General features: G+C 35.9%; 2 protein-coding genes across 4 annotated transcripts; one reads left to right on the top strand and one right to left on the bottom strand.

Annotated features, from left to right (window-relative positions):
* Positions 1-1,029: 1,029 nt before the first annotated feature.
* Positions 1,030-8,296, top strand: LOC107937515 (auxin response factor 6). 2 transcript variants are annotated; one of them, XM_016870416.2, is made up of 14 exons: positions 1,030-2,136; positions 2,646-2,767; positions 3,699-3,797; positions 3,878-3,934; positions 4,018-4,173; positions 4,264-4,348; positions 4,476-4,566; positions 5,023-5,187; positions 5,291-5,413; positions 5,721-5,796; positions 5,911-6,058; positions 6,132-7,300; positions 7,459-7,649; positions 7,861-8,296. In XM_016870416.2, the coding sequence occupies exons 1-14, from the start codon at positions 2,094-2,096 to the stop codon at positions 8,057-8,059; spliced, it is 2,724 nt and encodes a 907-aa protein (XP_016725905.2). In that variant the 5' UTR covers positions 1,030-2,093; the 3' UTR covers positions 8,060-8,296. The 2 variants fall into 2 exon arrangements, with proteins under 2 accessions (XP_016725905.2, XP_040935566.1); XM_041079632.1 differs by lacking the exon at positions 1,030-2,136 and adding an exon at positions 3,028-3,167 and having other exon boundaries at positions 2,642-2,767.
* Positions 8,297-9,867: 1,571 nt separating this feature from the next.
* Positions 9,868-13,300, bottom strand: LOC107937497 (uncharacterized). 2 transcript variants are annotated; one of them, XM_016870385.2, is made up of 6 exons: positions 12,820-13,300; positions 12,188-12,356; positions 11,550-12,095; positions 10,729-11,173; positions 10,545-10,626; positions 9,868-10,265 (listed from the first exon to the last, which is right to left on the bottom strand). In XM_016870385.2, exons 1-6 carry the CDS (start codon positions 12,847-12,849, stop codon positions 10,056-10,058), a joined length of 1,482 nt encoding a protein of 493 aa, XP_016725874.2. In that variant the 5' UTR covers positions 12,850-13,300; the 3' UTR covers positions 9,868-10,055. The 2 variants fall into 2 exon arrangements, with proteins under 2 accessions (XP_016725874.2, XP_016725875.2); XM_016870386.2 differs by having other exon boundaries at positions 12,188-12,351; positions 12,820-12,957.
* Between the last annotated feature and the right edge of the window lie 2,265 nt (positions 13,301-15,565).

Below are 15,565 nucleotides of genomic sequence, written 5' to 3'. Positions count from 1 at the left end.
TTTTTTGTTATACGAATTTTTGGTAAGTTTTTTGTTGTTGCAATTTTCGAAATCACGTGCTGATCCTCGAGCTCGTAAATTTTGAAATATATAAAAATTGAAAAATTAAATGGACAGTTGATGAAATTAATAAAACAAATAGTACAAATGTATGCAATTGGGCTTTATCAGTTGGCCCACCTGAACTGAGATGAGGCAAAGCTGCAAGTTGCTCATGCACAGTGATTTCCCTAATCATTTCATGCAATCTTCTTTCATTTAAATTTAAACTTCACCTACACGTATCTTTAGCTCCATTCGTCCATAATGTTAAAAATAACAGTGCTGATTAGATTAGTTATTATAGTGAAGAGATAAAAAATTCTGTCGTATGTACTGTGAATCAAAGGCACCCTAAGAATTGTATAAAAAGAATTGATTCAATATCAACATTATATCAATGAAGTATTTTTCATTATTTTAACATCAAATTAAGCATTAGATATTAGTTTAAACTTGACTTGAAATATTTTAAAATACATATCATTTTAGATTTGATCTATTAAAATTTTTGAACTCGTCAAATTTTGTTTATACAGTTGGTGCACATGTATTTATAGTTTAATATACGTGTTATAAAATATTCTATGTTTGATAGAAAAATTTAATTAATATGATATTAATACTTTAAGGACTTAATTAAAATATTTTAAAATTTAAATTATGAAATTGAAGTTTTAGTTATAGTTGAAAGTCGTCTGGTGAAATTAATCCTAGAAAACAAAATAAAAAATCTTCCCTCTAATAAACAGTCATCTGACATACACAGTGTCTCTCATGCTCGCTCACTCACAAAACACTTTTTCTTTACCCAAATTTTTAATTTTAATTTTAATATTTTTTTCACCCGTATACAGAAAAAAGACAACCCAAAGGGGAAAAAGAAAAATAATGGCGGTCGTATGTTCATTGATTGGTGGAGCAAAGAAATAGAGATGGAAAACAAAAAAAAACAAAGAAAAAAAGAGAAGGAAATGGGAAGAAAGCAAACAGCAAAGGCAAAGAGCAGTAAATAGTACAAGTAGTCAGCAGCACGGAACTCTCTCTCATTCTCTCTCACTTTCCTTTCATTTCTCCTTCAGTAGCGACCACTCATCACCACTATTTCCATTGCTGGAAACAAAAAGAGTCCCCCCTTCCCTCTCCTATTCCTTTAAAAACCAGTAAAAAAAATATATTTTCCTACATCCTCAACCGTAGCCCATAGATATATAAAACAAACATATATTCTTCTGAACCAAAAATATCTATAAATACCCAATGCTTCTTTTTTAAATACAGTTGGGACTGTACAAACGGGGAGAGAGAGCCAGCTTTGTGAGGAAGAAAAACAAAAACCCAAATGCATAATAATAATATACCCTTTGCTTGGTTTGTGTTTTTTGTTTTGTGAGTGAGAACAAAGATCTGGGCTTTTGAACTTATTGGTATCTTTATAGCTGAGATCTGTTGGGTATTTTTGTTTGCTGGGGTTAGTGGGTTACAAGCTTCGAGGAACTCAAAGGAGAAAAGAAAAGCTGTTGTTTTGGTCACACTTAAGGATCAAAAGTCTTTATTTTTGGGAGCTGAAATGTGGGGCTAAAGCGTTGAAACATTAAAAGAAGGGGGAGATTATGTTGTTTTAGCATTAAGGTTTTGGATCAAGAGAAGAACACTTTGGGTTTTTTTTTTTGGTGGGTGGGGGAAGAACAAGATAGGAGGCGGATGAGGCTGAAAGCGATTGTGTTTTGTAGTAAAACCGGTTTCGGTTGAATAAGAAAGACAAGAAAGAAGTCTTGGGGGGGGGGCTTTGTATTTTTTTTTTTTTCTTTAAAGTCTGTTCTTCGACGTGTAAATTGTCAGCCTTTTGTTCAATTGGAGTTTGATTCTTGTTAAGGCATGGTGTTTTTTTTTGTGGAGACAAAGTAGTAAGAAGAAAGGTTTTGGAGTTTGGGTGTCCTTTGGAGGACTTTGGTCTGATTAAGGGAAGGGGTTTTAGGGTGGTGATCTTTTTTTTCTTGAGGGTGCAAACTTGGGATTTAAAGGGTTTTTATTCAATTTGTTTGGAAAAGAAAATGAGACTTTCTTCAGCTGGTTTCAATCCTCCAAACCAGGAAGGTACGCTTCTCATTTATCAAATTTCTGCTTCTTTCTTTTCCTCTTCTATTTTATCTCTCTCTAATTGGGTTCCTTGGGAAAGGGGAAGGTGGAGGGGAAGTTGAAAACTATCATCATCCATTGGCTTTGTTTTTGGCTTTGGAAAATGTTGGAGAAGCTGATTTCTTTAAATGTTAAATCCCAGATCAGTAAATTCAGTTTATTTGGTGTCACCAAGTCTGAAATTCCATCCATAGGAGACTTGTTGAAATTGTTTTACTAATCCATTTTTTTCTTTATTTTGTCTGGGGTAAAGAAGATTGTTTTAAAACTTAATTCTACCTTGATTTCATTACTGTTTTCTCTATGTCAAACTGAGCTTTAATCTGTTATGCCTTGCTGAAATTGTGTCTTCCCTTAGATTGCTTGTTTAATTTACTAATTAGGGCTTGTTCTTTAATTACTATTGACCAGCTTCTTTATTTAATGTTCTCTTTTAATTTTTGTTGTTTTAAATTACTGCAAAACAGACACTGCAGGAGAAAAGAGGGTCCTCAACTCTGAACTGTGGCATGCATGTGCTGGACCTCTTGTTTCTCTACCACATGTTGGAAGTAGGGTTGTTTATTTCCCACAGGGTCATAGTGAGCAGGTTGGTATGCTAGAATTTGGGTTTAGCTTGTTCTTTGGTAATGGATTTTTGAAGCATATCTTTTATGGTATGCCTGTATCAAATAGCGGTTGCTTTATGAAGAATAAATGATGGATATTGTTTCAGTCTTTGCTAGGAAAAAAGTGAAAAAGTTATTATCGTCATTACTTGCTCTTTTCCTATTAATTGAAACAATGTAAATTTTGTAAGTTTGATCTTTGAATGTCTCTTTGTAAGCACCAAATGCCATCTTACTGCAGAGACATTTGTCTGACATGAGCCACCCAGCATGACTCCAATTCATCTACTTTTGAGCTGCCATAATTGACTCTTTAGTAGATCTACAATGGACTTGAGTCTTCCAGTATACGTTTTCAGCTTGATTTAAAAAAAAAAAAAGGTAGATGGAAGCAGGTTTCTTGCTGGCCTGGAATTTTCTATTTCCCTATAATACTGTCTTATCAAAATCTAATGTCATGGAAAAAAATGGTTTTTCATATATGGTGAGAACCATTGGGTGCTTCATTTTTAAGTTCTCACTGGTCATGGATCATAGGGAATTGCAAGTGGAGCTCAAACAAATATATTTCTGGTTGAACTGATGCCTTCATTGAGTGGTAATCCATGCATCTGAGATGGTGTGCTTTCCCTCTTTGGTTGGGCTGTAATGGCTTTCTTCCGGATTTTCTGTTACCATTGGCGTTGAGCCATAATTGCTGATCATTACTCTCTACTTTTTATATGAACATGCATGGGATGTTTCAAATATGTAGATTTTAAAGAAAAAGTCCGAGTCCGCGGCATATGAAATATGTTCGTGTTATCATTCTGGTTCTTTCCATGTACTGTGGTTCATTGCACTTGACTATACATCATATCCAGTAACCAAACATGATTATTGAAAAGCATAGATTGGCGGTTTACTTCGTAGGTAGCTGCAACAACCAACAAGGAAGTGGATGCCCACATACCGAACTACCCAAGCTTACCTCCACAACTTATTTGTCAGCTTCATAATGTTACCATGCATGTAAGGCTTGTTTAGTTTGGTTTTCTGATGATGTCTTCCATTGGACTTGTCTCTGAAGCCTCAAAATTTGTCTACTTCAGGCAGATGTTGAAACAGATGAAGTATATGCACAGATGACCTTGCAACCGTTGAGTCCGGTATGCTATTTTCTGTTGGTTTCTTTTGATTAATTTTCATTCTTATTGATTGTTTCAAGTATTGAAGATTACTTTTTCTACAGCAAGAACAAAAGAAGGCTTATCTACCTGCGGAATTGGGCACTCCCAGCAAACAGCCAACAAACTATTTCTGCAAAACATTAACAGCCAGTGACACAAGCACTCATGGAGGGTTTTCTGTTCCTCGCCGAGCAGCTGAAAAAGTGTTTCCTCCACTGGTATCATGTTGTCACCATAAGTGTTGATATCCGTTTGTGTTTTTGGTTGCAATGATTTATTTTTAACTTTATGCTATCAATCTCTTGCAGGACTTCTCCCAGCAGCCTCCAGCTCAAGAGTTAATCGCAAGAGACTTGCATGATAATGAATGGAAATTTAGGCATATATTTCGGGGTGAGTTTATGAAATTGTAGAGAATGGCCTTTTATCGTATAGCAAATGGAGGTTTTATTCCCTACATAAAGATTTGCTAAGGCTATAAATTGTACTTAACTAACATCATTGACTTGTTCCCATGCAGGCCAGCCCAAAAGGCACCTCTTGACGACTGGATGGAGTGTCTTTGTAAGTGCTAAAAGACTAGTTGCAGGTGATTCAGTGCTTTTTATATGGTAGGTTGCTGGCTGGTCTTCTGTTTTACCTTTAGTTGCACCAGAACAGAGCTGTTTTTTTTTTTAACTCTAGCATTCTCATTGTCAAGTGGATAATTCTAGCTGTTCTTTAGTTTGACTTTGGTATTCTTTCCTGATAAAAAATCTTGAGAATATTGGCTATTGTTATTTTATTATTTTCTTCCTTGTGTATTTAGCCAAAGAAACACTAGCGGATTTCCATAAATAAGCTTGATTTGACATTTGTTTGGTGGAAGTTATTGAGTTTAAAAAGATTCTTCAGGGATTCTATTGCACCTATTTTTACTCTTCACACATTATATGAAAGTGCAGACATGAGAATACTATCTCTCGGTTTTTTTCTGCTTCTCCAACATTTGTGGTTCTTTAAAATGCCATTTGCTGTAGATAGTTGGTATGTTGATGCTCAAGGCAGCGTATGGATTATATTGACAGGAATGATAAAAATCAATTACTTCTTGGCATCCGGCGAGCTAATCGACCTCAAACTGTAATGCCTTCATCAGTGCTATCAAGTGATAGCATGCATTTAGGGCTTCTTGCTGCTGCTGCTCATGCAGCTGCAACAAATAGCCGGTTCACTATATTTTATAATCCAAGGTATGGTGCCACTGCCATGCTTCTCAGATTCTCTCTATTCATATTTTCTAAGTTCCAACTAGTGATTCCTCAACCCGTCTAAACTTATTCATGTTCAATTCAGGGCTAGTCCATCAGAATTTGTCATAAATCTCTCAAAATATGTCAAAGCTGTCTATCATACTCGAGTTTCTGTTGGAATGCGCTTTAGGATGCTGTTTGAAACAGAAGAATCCAGTGTTCGTCGGTAAGTTTTTTTTTTTTTTTGCTTTTGATAGTTGATTCTTACCATTTAGAATAGCTTACCTTATTAAAGGCTTAGATTATCATCCTTTTAAAGGTGGAACTGATGTCTGACTGGCCTGTCTTTCCTTGCAAAAGATTATTTTGCAGTTATGCTAGATATGTTTTGTTTCCTGGCTTTCCTTGCAAAAGATTGTTTTGTTTATGCTCTTTTCTAATGCCTTTGTCTATCATTCTTTGCTTGTGTCCCATCTCTTAAGTTTACTTGTGAACATTATGTTATTTATTTCTGATGATTGGGCATTCTTTAGATACATGGGGACGATAACTGGCATAAGTGACTTAGATCCTGTTCGGTGGCCAAATTCACATTGGAGATCAGTCAAGGTATGTTTACAGTGGTTCCCTTGATCATTTGTTTTTTAAAATTTACACAATTGTTGTTTTGGATTTTTTTATCTATGGTGCTAATATATCATGGAATTTAACTTATTTGTGCAGGTTGGCTGGGATGAATCAACAGCTGGTGAAAGGCAGCCAAGGGTTTCCTTATGGGAAATTGAACCATTGACAACATTCCCAATGTATCCATCTCCATTTCCTTTAAGGCTTAAGCGCCCATGGCCTCCAGGATTACCTTCTTTCCATGGTATGCTAGTCATTTAGTGTGTGTAATACTTGAGCGTCCTTGTTCCTTTTGATTTGACTTTCTTTGTTCATAGGCCTCAAGGATGATGATCTTGGCATGAGTTCACTTATGTGGCTACAAGGAGATGCTGGTCGAGGAATGCAGCATCTAAATTTTCAGGGTATTGGAGTTTCGCCATGGATGCAGCCGAGGCTAGATGCCTCCATGCTTGGTTTGCAGACTGACATGTACCAAGCTATGGCTGCTGCAGCATTGCAAGAGATGAGAACTGTGGATCCTTCCAGATCTGGAGCTGCTTCCCTTCAATTCCAGCAACCCCAAAATGGCCCTTGCAGGCCTGCTGCTCTAGTGCAACCCCAGATGTTGCAGCAGTCTCTGCCTCAGGCCATTCTTCAGGGTGTTGAAGACAACCAGCATCAGTCTCAGCCACATCTACTTCAGCAACAATTGCAGCACCAGAATTCATTTAATAACCAACAGCAACACCAGCAGCAGCCTTTGTTTAACGACCAACAGCAACAGCAGCCACAGCATTCAATGTCCCAGCAGCACCAGCAACTGGTTGATCATCAGCAGATTCCTAGTCCAGTGTCTGCCATGTCACAGTATGCTTCAGCCTCTCAATCTCAGTCATCACCGTTGCAATCCATACCTTCACTAGGCCAACAACAGAGTTTTTCTGATTCAAACGGGAACCCTGTGACCAGCCCTGTTGTTTCTCCTTTACATAGTCTTTTGGGTTCTTTCCCCCAAGATGAGTCTTCCAATCTGCTCAACTTGCCTAGAACTACCCCTGTAATGACTACTTCTGCATGGCCATCTAAGCGGGCTGCCGTTGACGTTCTCTCATCTGGATCTCCACAGTGTGTTCTACCACAGGTGGAACAGTTGGGGCCTTCCCAGACAAACATGTCTCAAAATTCTATTTCATTGCCACCTTTTCCTGGCAGGGAGTGCTCGATAGACCAGGGGGGTACCGACCCACAGAGCCATCTCTTATTTGGTGTTAATATAGAGCCGTCATCTGTTCTAATGCAAAATGGAATGTCAGGCCTTAGGGGAGTTGGCACTGATAGTGATTCCACTTCTATACCCTTCTTTTCTAATTATATGAGTACTGCAGGGAATGATTTTTCGGTTAATCCAGCAATGACACCTTCCAGTTGCATTGATAAATCTGGATTTTTGCAGTCTCAGGAAAATGTGGGCCAATCAAACCCACAAACTAGAACCTTTGTTAAGGTTAGTTGCTTTTGCTTTTAATTTATGAGTTCAATTTGGTTTATGAACGTTGATTTTCTTTACGTGTTGCAAGTTTGATATGTTTGCAGTTTTATGTGTCCTTGTTTTTTAGGCTATTGTTTTGATAATTTAATGTGAACGTTTTCAATATGTAATAGGTTTATAAATCAGGGTCCTTCGGGAGATCATTGGATATTTCTGCATTCAGCAACTACAATGAACTTCGCAGTGAACTGGCACATATGTTTGGCCTTGAAGGCCAGTTGGAGGACCCTCTGAGATCAGGCTGGCAGCTTGTATTTGTTGACCGGGAGAATGATGTTCTTCTCCTTGGCGATGACCCCTGGCCGTGAGTTCCCATTCTTACTAGATTTTTCTTGAGCACCCTAGATTGCATGTTTGAGTTCATTTAGTCTATAATAGATTATTGCGTTCTGTCGTATAAAACTATTTTTGACATGCATAAACTTCGATCTTTTTTGTTGCACGCATTTAAATCTCTTCTTGGGTTTTGCATGCCTACTTTTGCTAATTCTGGATTTTTTTTATCTTCAAACCAGGGAGTTCGTGAACAGTGTCGGGTGTATCAAGATACTTTCCCCACAGGAAGTGCAGCAAATGGGCCAACGAGGCCTGGAGCTTCTAAACTCTGTGCCAGTTCAGAGGCTCTCTAATGGCAGTTGTGATGACTATGTGAGCCGGCAGGATTCGAGAAATCTTAGCTCTGGTATCGCCTCCGTGGGTTCTTTGGACTACTGAATGAAATTCATCGGGTTATGATACTGTTTTTCTCCTGTAATATTATTGTGTCTTGCAACCCTTTTTATAGTAGGTGGAAAGAGCTGCCTAACTCTAGCTTGAAGTTTATATTTATAAAAAAGCTAATAGTAATACTGTAATTATAAAAGATCTTTGTCGCCTATGTTATTGAAATATCCACACTCCATATGTATTAGGATATATCAATATTTATGAAGCAAACTTAGCTTTTTCCAACTCACATTCTTTGAGTAGTCAGTTTATTTTAAAATGAGGGATCCGAAACATTTGAAAATGAACTTGATGTTGAACTAATTTTTGAAGTTTCCTTTTAAAATTCTCTTCCAAGAGCCATGTGATGGGTCCTTGAATTATCTGTCAAAAACCAACCTTTTCATCTCCTTAGTGAAAATGGTCCCCTATTTTTCTTGGTCTGTTCCAACTCTCACTATCATCATCAGCTCATCACAAAGCTATCAAAGGTTGTCGATATCGAACCTCAAAAGAAGAGACATGTACCATCATCCCTATTTGTTGAAAGTGAGACTAATCCAACATATCCTGGAAAAATCTAGTATAGGGAGTTGCTAGAAAGACTGATGAATGATGGTTGGCTCCTAAGTTGGAGGTTTTTGATGATGATGATCCCATTGCAGTTTCATTGGGACAACACATTGATGAAAAAGTGAAACCATCTGCCTGCAACTCTGTCTCACTAAATTGTGACTAATACTTCATTTTAGAGGTGAAAATTTTTGCTGCAACTCAAAATGAGAGATGCTGTCATGAGAACCCTACAAAATAGTTAAGGTTGCTTGGTATTTGAACAAAAAAACAAAAGTGCTTCATCTCATTTGGTTGAAAAATAAAGAGGAATCACATGCAGCAGATGAAATGGAAGGCTTTGCAATAATTCATATAAGCCTAACTGATGGGGTCAAGAGCTTTGATGTCGGTAGACCCTGACATCTGAGAGAACTGTCCTCATTCTTCTACCATCATCCACAAGGCCAATTTCATGGGAATTTCTATCACATTCCAATTTCCAAAATTCAATGAATTTAAAAAGGAAGGGATGGGAGGGGATATTAGTTGAGTTGAGGCCCCTCTTTTTGGGGTTGTAGGGACTCAAGTGGTCAGTGACCAGTACCAGTAAAGGCGGAAATGGAAGGGTGGTTTTTGTGTGACTTGCATGTTGTGGGGGCATTTGACGATATAGATAAGGTAAAGCACCCATCAACAGTAAAGAATAGTACCAAGATTCATAATTAAAAAAGGGTGTTGGTTTGGTTGGCAATCCATCAATCTCTCCCTTCTCAAAGACCTTTTTTGTGTCCTTTTCCCACTCATCTTTAACTTGCACTGCATAAAAAAGGCTTTTGCTTGACCCCATCTTCTTCTGCCAACCATGTTACATGGCCTTAAAGGATTCAAACTCGTTTACTACGTGTGACTTAAATGTTGGTAACCAAATACACCACAAAGATTCTATTTTAGCTGTAACACAATTGCCAGTGGTGAAGTAGAGGAAGATGTAGATATTTTATCAGTCAGATTTTAAGGCACTTCTGTTGATAGAATTAAGTCCTTTTCAAGGCCTACAATGGACATAGTATAGCAAGCTTGGTTTACCTTAAAACATGTTCCTATTTCTACATTTGGATAAGTTCATATTCCCAACTTGCATTATTGCCAATGGCCCTTCACCAAGGGCCCAAATTATGCGGAACATGAAACAACTTGAAGCCCGGACCACTGCATGTCCTGTCCAATCTAGTCTTTTTGAAAGGTTGAGGCTCAAGCCCAAGTTTTCATGGCCATGCATCAATTGCACTATTCATTTCAATTTTTCATGTAACACCACAAAAAAGGACCCAAGGCAGCCAATAACAGTTCATTAGGCCATGGCTAATGCACACAAAAAAGAGTAAGAGATGCTACTTTGGCTCAATAAGAGTATTGAGACATTTTGCCGTTATTAATTGTGGTGCTTATATTATGACAGCCAACCACAACACATGTAATGAGATGATGATGGCAATTTTCCGGTTCGGCGAATATATTCCCCTTGAACAGAAGTTCTTTCGGCATCTCGATTTTTTCTGGCTTCAGCTGCAGCTCGTTTTTCCTCTGCTCTTTGCCTTGCCATAGCAAGCTTCTTCACCATCTGTGTTTGAGCTTGGGCTCTCATTTGCTCTACTTTTGCCTGAAACAGTAAAAAGACCTATAACTATTGCCAATACTTACTGCTCGGCATATGACCCCGGAAAATTATCCTTTTTATGATTGATCATGACCTTTCCGGTTAAGAGAAGACTCGAATCATAATCTTTAGATTTTGTAATGGCGTATGATTTAGTTAGCTGCATGACCTCAACCGGAAACCAACCATATCAAGGTTCAGTCTTTTTCAATGAGCTTTTTCACACACAATATAATTACTTTTGATTTTTGAGTATGTGATCACGAAAGGGATTTTGAATACCTCGATTCTCCGCATTTCCGCTTCTAGTTTTGCTCTCTGCTGACTCTCCCATGCTTGAATTTTTATCTCCTCGCGCTTATACCTGATAATTTGAAATATGCAATCAGATAAAGGAACTTGATGGAAAATAGTCTGAGCATACAAGCGTTGCATGAATTTGCAAAATATTCGGTCGTATCAGAACCTTGCATTATGCTTAGACTTTTCGGCTTCCTCCCATGCAGCTGCTCGTTTTTCATATTCAATCCGTTCAAGCTCCTCTATATTAGTGGTTTCGACTGAAGATGTGTCCTCCTTCTCGTCTTTGCTTGCCCAAGCAGCAATATTCATCTTCCCAAGCTGGACACCAAGGGCTACGATCTCTCTCCTCGTCTTGAGCTTTATTTCTTGCTCGGACAATTCTTGCTTGCCGCTATCGCCAGGATGATGTGACTCAGAATCAGTAATGTGATTCAAAGGTGCTGATGTTGGTGCCCCGCTACGAGGAGTAGAGGGTATCGAAGATGTTGGACTTCTGAGCGGGGTTGTTGCCCCTACAGGAGTAGAGGTCCTAGATGGCTCTTGACTTGTAACAGGGGTCATTTCAGTTCCCATATCTCTCATACAAACGGATCGAATTGTGGGCAGAACTGCAAACCCAAATCTAAAGGTATGAGACAAAGATTAAACTAAAAAAGGAAGAACAAACTCGAAAAGGTCCCCTCCACATTCCTTAAAACCCTAAACCCCTAAACGCTAAGAAATCATCTCATGCATATGTAATTATAATGGCTTAACCCTCATAACCCCTTCACTCAACGCATAGTAACATTTGGAGGCCAAAAGACTGAAAGCAACAGTGGCTCAGCTCCATGGCTTAATATGTTGCGAGTCGAGCATTTCAGTGTTCTTAAACACATTATAAGCAATGTTCATTATGGTGACGAAATGATACAATAGACTGTATAATCAACCTTGAAGCGAAGTATATATCTCTTCAAGCAGCAAACATATAAGCAAATTTACCTGTTGTATCTTCAGCTGAACTTTTCGTACAAGACAAATCCATCTCCCAATTTTGAGCTCCCGAAGGCATAAAAGAGAACTTTTCGAATGGCATCTGCATAACATCAGCTACTCGATTAACATGTAATCGATGGTCAGCGTTTGCAGACTGTGGAGCAACTCTCATCATATTCGTAATTGGAAATCGGTTATTAGCTTGGCCGTGAACTGCATTCTTCTTGGCATTAATAGCTTGCACGTTTTGTCGGTTCATTATCCATTTCTCCGCATCGTTCCACTTAGACGACGTAGGTCTGGAATATGTCCTTGTCACGGAACTGTGCACCGCTCTCTCCCCTTTATGAAACTCAAAGCTCGACGAACTGGCATTACTATCAGAATCGAGACTTTCATCTTCAAATGTCCTCATCGGATGAACCGAGCTCGAATTACTGTTATCGCTCTTCGAGAATTGCTGCAATTTAGCAGGGCATCCTTCAATGTTCTCCCTTGGGAATGATTCTTTTGACTGACTAGAATCCATCACTAACTCATTAGATACTTTAACTGCAACTCAATTGAACATGTTTAAATCAGCATGCAAATTTAGATACAGCACTGAAGATGAAATAATGAAGAAAATAGAGAAAATAACAAACCTTCATTGTCAAAGTCTTCATTTTTAGAGGCTAAGAGACTGTTGATAAACTCAGCATCTTCAATCCTAGAAGGAGATGTTCTAGAAGAATTGCTGTTTGATCCATCTTTTTTTCTCATATGATGAGGCCCCATTAGCTTCATCCTCAATTTACTTGGTGAAATACTACTCTGCAAAGTGTAGATGAAATAAGGGATTGAAAGAAAAGAAAAAGAACCAATCTTTAATCCTTGACTTCAATTTCAAATGAATCAATGCACTAAAATCATTTTTTTTGTGAGATCATATTAAATTGTGGTTAAAATACCAGAAAAATAATGAAATTTTTTTCTTCTATTGTATTGCTTCCATCAATGAAAAGAAAATGTAACACAAGCAAATTAAATTTTCTCATCACTTCATTTTTGGCCCAAAAGAGAATCAAACAAATAATCACAAGAACAGGTAAAGCTGTAAACTTTAAATTTTGTTTTTTTATTTTTAAAGCCATTCACTACCCAAAGCTTTTTTTTTCTCTCAATTTTTTTCACATTCCATCTACTTTATAAAAGTTACCATTAACAATTCATTAACCACAACTTCAAAATCCCCCATTAACATACAAAAACTCAAAGAAAAAAAAAAGAAGATTACCTGAACTTTGTCTATTCTTTCATACTCCATTTTAGATCTCTCTCTAATGAGGCTATGTTTTCCCTTTCTTTCTCTCACTCTAAAGTTTCAACCTTTCTAGACAAATAGCAGAGAGATAGGGGCAACAAAAGAAAAAAAAAAGAAAGAATTTAGAAAAAAAGAACATGACAAGCTCTATGTTTTTGAGTGTTTTGTAGTGGACAAGTGTGTACATATGACTTTGACCATTGCTCAAATCATAATTCTCTCGTCTTCCCCACTTCACCACCACACTTCATTACAACCTTCTGACTTTTCACCCATTCCGGTCTCGCCACGTCATCATTTTGTGGGGTCCACTTGATGTGGTCGTATTTCAAGGCTGGCGCTCTTCTAAAGTTTCAAACTTTGAACTCAAAACTGTCTGGTGGTTAATGGCCAATTACTACAAAATTTAACAAATACCAGTTCTATTTGTAGCAATTGAAAATCTTTTGGTTTTTTCTGAAGTTTTTTTTTTAATTCAACAAAATTACAAAGGAATATAAGGAAATGATGAAAAAGTAGGATTTTTCTTTTTTGATTTTACAAAAGTGGGAATTTCATTTTGCTCTGTATGATAACTCGCATTGCCTGATAAAACACAGTAACTGGGTCACTATCAATCATTCAGAAAAAAAAACCATAATTATAAACCTTTTTTTTGCTTTTTTCTAGCACTGTTGTGTTTCCTATAGGAAAGGAAAACAAATTTCAAAGAAAAATTAAAGGATTCAATTCATTAATGAAGTAATGGAAGAAAAAACAGAAAGGGTTGTTCCAAAAATACAAAATTCATTAAGTTAGTATACTCTTTCTTTAGCATTAATGACTGCAAATTTTGACTGGTTTCTTAAAAGGGTGATCATGGTCCTTTTTTTTTACCAACTTGAAGAACTTTCTTTTGTTTTCTTTTTTTTTTTTTAAAAAAAACTCTTTTTTTGCAGACAAAATAAGAGCAATTAATGTTCTTTCCCTCCCTTTATATGAATAAATGAGTAAAATTCCTCGATTAAAATTTGATGTTGAACAAAAATCACATTCAATTTCGATCTTAAAAAAAAGAAAAGAAAACTGGAGTTTGTTTTCTTGTTGTTTGACCAATGACAAAGTAAAGGGTAAAATGGAAGCAAAAGATCACAACAGGCACTTGGCAGTAGAATCTGCAGAAAAAGAAGAAGAAGAAAATGTAGTAGAACTACAGAGAATAAGATTAAAATGTTAAAAGAAAGAGGGAAAAATAGAAAAGGGTAGTTGGGGGGAGAGCTTGAAAAAACATGTTAGCAATAAGGCTTTGCAAGTTGTATTTTTTGCGTCAAAGGTTTGGTGGGATGTTTGAAAGACTAGATTTTTTTTTTTTGCAGCTTTCTAGATTACCAGTCGTTGAAACATGAGATGATAATGCGATAATCTAAGATAAGAAATCTAGGGTAAATTCCACAACTATTCACCTAACTATTAATATTTTTTTATCATTTAATTATGAAAGATTATAAAATAGTCAATCAATTATTTAATTTTATTTTTTTTTGTCATTCAACTATCTTAAATTTTTTTGTATTACTATTTTTATGTTAGTTAGCTGATGACAAATTTTTTTGAATAATTGACTAAATTTTTTTTATAATTTTTTATAGTTGGGTGATGAAATAATAAATATATTAATAATTGAATGATAATTCTGTAACCTTTTGTATTTGGGTAATAAAATGAATTTATTAATAGTTGGATGGTTATCAGTGTAGTTTACCCTAAATGTTGTAAGGTTAAATGAGGAAGAGGATTTTTTTTAACAATCTCATTAAAGGTTTTAATCATATTTGTTATTTTTAACACAATCCTTAGAACTATTCATAGCTCCTCTCAACTTATAAATAGGAAAATAATACACTTCAGCACACTCTAACCTATGTCTTATTATATTGACAATAATATTTATAAACTAATACTTAATCCCTATTAAATGTAGTCATTGGCTGTTAGTTTATATATATATATATATTGCTTGTGAGATTTGTCTTGTCTTAATTGTAGTCAGCTGATTTGTAGCACCTTTAGATTTGATAGAGTACAAAAGCCTTCAAACTCGATGCTTCATTCAAGTACATTTACCTCTTTATTAATGAGTGAAAATATATATAGGACTTTTTTATATAAATTAATATTTTAATAATTTAATTTTTAAATTTATTAAGATATTTGGAATGTTTAAACATGTAAAATTTTGAATTAATTCAATATTTTTATCATATTAATATAAAATATTTTTATATAAATATATATTTAATGATCAAAAAGTGTATTTATATGAAACAAATAGTTAAATTTTTTAAATTTATGTCAAATTGAACATGTATGATATACATGAATGGAGTATAAAATATGATAGTTAGATTATTAAATTATTAATTGTATAAAATTATAAAAGAACGTAAAATTACTCAAATTTTACTTCGGTGTAAATAGATTCCTATATATATAATTCCTGAGTTTAGTAATATTTCTCAATTTGGTCCCTAATTTTTTTTTTTGCATTAGCAGTAGAGCTTGTCACACCTATTTTTTTTATTAAAATTTTACAATTTTAAGATAATAATATGAAAGTAGCAGGATATTACTTGGACTAAAACTATGAAAAATTGCTAAATTCCAAAACTAAAATGGATACAAAAATTCTGCCACCAAATTGAAAAAGAATACCAAGTTTTATCCCTATATAGATATCTCC

The sequence above is a fragment of the Gossypium hirsutum genome, chromosome A10 (genome assembly GCF_007990345.1).
Source record: "Gossypium hirsutum isolate 1008001.06 chromosome A10, Gossypium_hirsutum_v2.1, whole genome shotgun sequence".
NCBI lineage: Eukaryota > Viridiplantae > Streptophyta > Magnoliopsida > Malvales > Malvaceae > Gossypium > Gossypium hirsutum.
This window is presented reverse-complemented; position numbering and strand designations above follow the sequence as displayed.

Coding starts and splice junctions, on each gene's coding strand:
- LOC107937515 (XM_016870416.2), top strand. CDS start 2,094: ATGAGACTTTCTTCAGCTGGTTTCAATCCTCCAAACCAGGAAG. Junction 2,768..3,698: donor CACAGGGTCATAGTGAGCAG/GTTGGTATGCTA, acceptor TTTACTTCGTAG/GTAGCTGCAACAACCAACAA. Junction 4,567..5,022: donor GATTCAGTGCTTTTTATATG/GTAGGTTGCTGG, acceptor TTATATTGACAG/GAATGATAAAAATCAATTAC.
- LOC107937497 (XM_016870385.2), bottom strand. CDS start 12,849: ATGGAGTATGAAAGAATAGACAAAGTTCAG. Junction 12,357..12,819: donor AAAGAATAGACAAAGTTCAG/GTAATCTTCTTT, acceptor TACACTTTGCAG/AGTAGTATTTCACCAAGTAA. Junction 11,174..11,549: donor TTCAGCTGAAGATACAACAG/GTAAATTTGCTT, acceptor TTGGGTTTGCAG/TTCTGCCCACAATTCGATCC.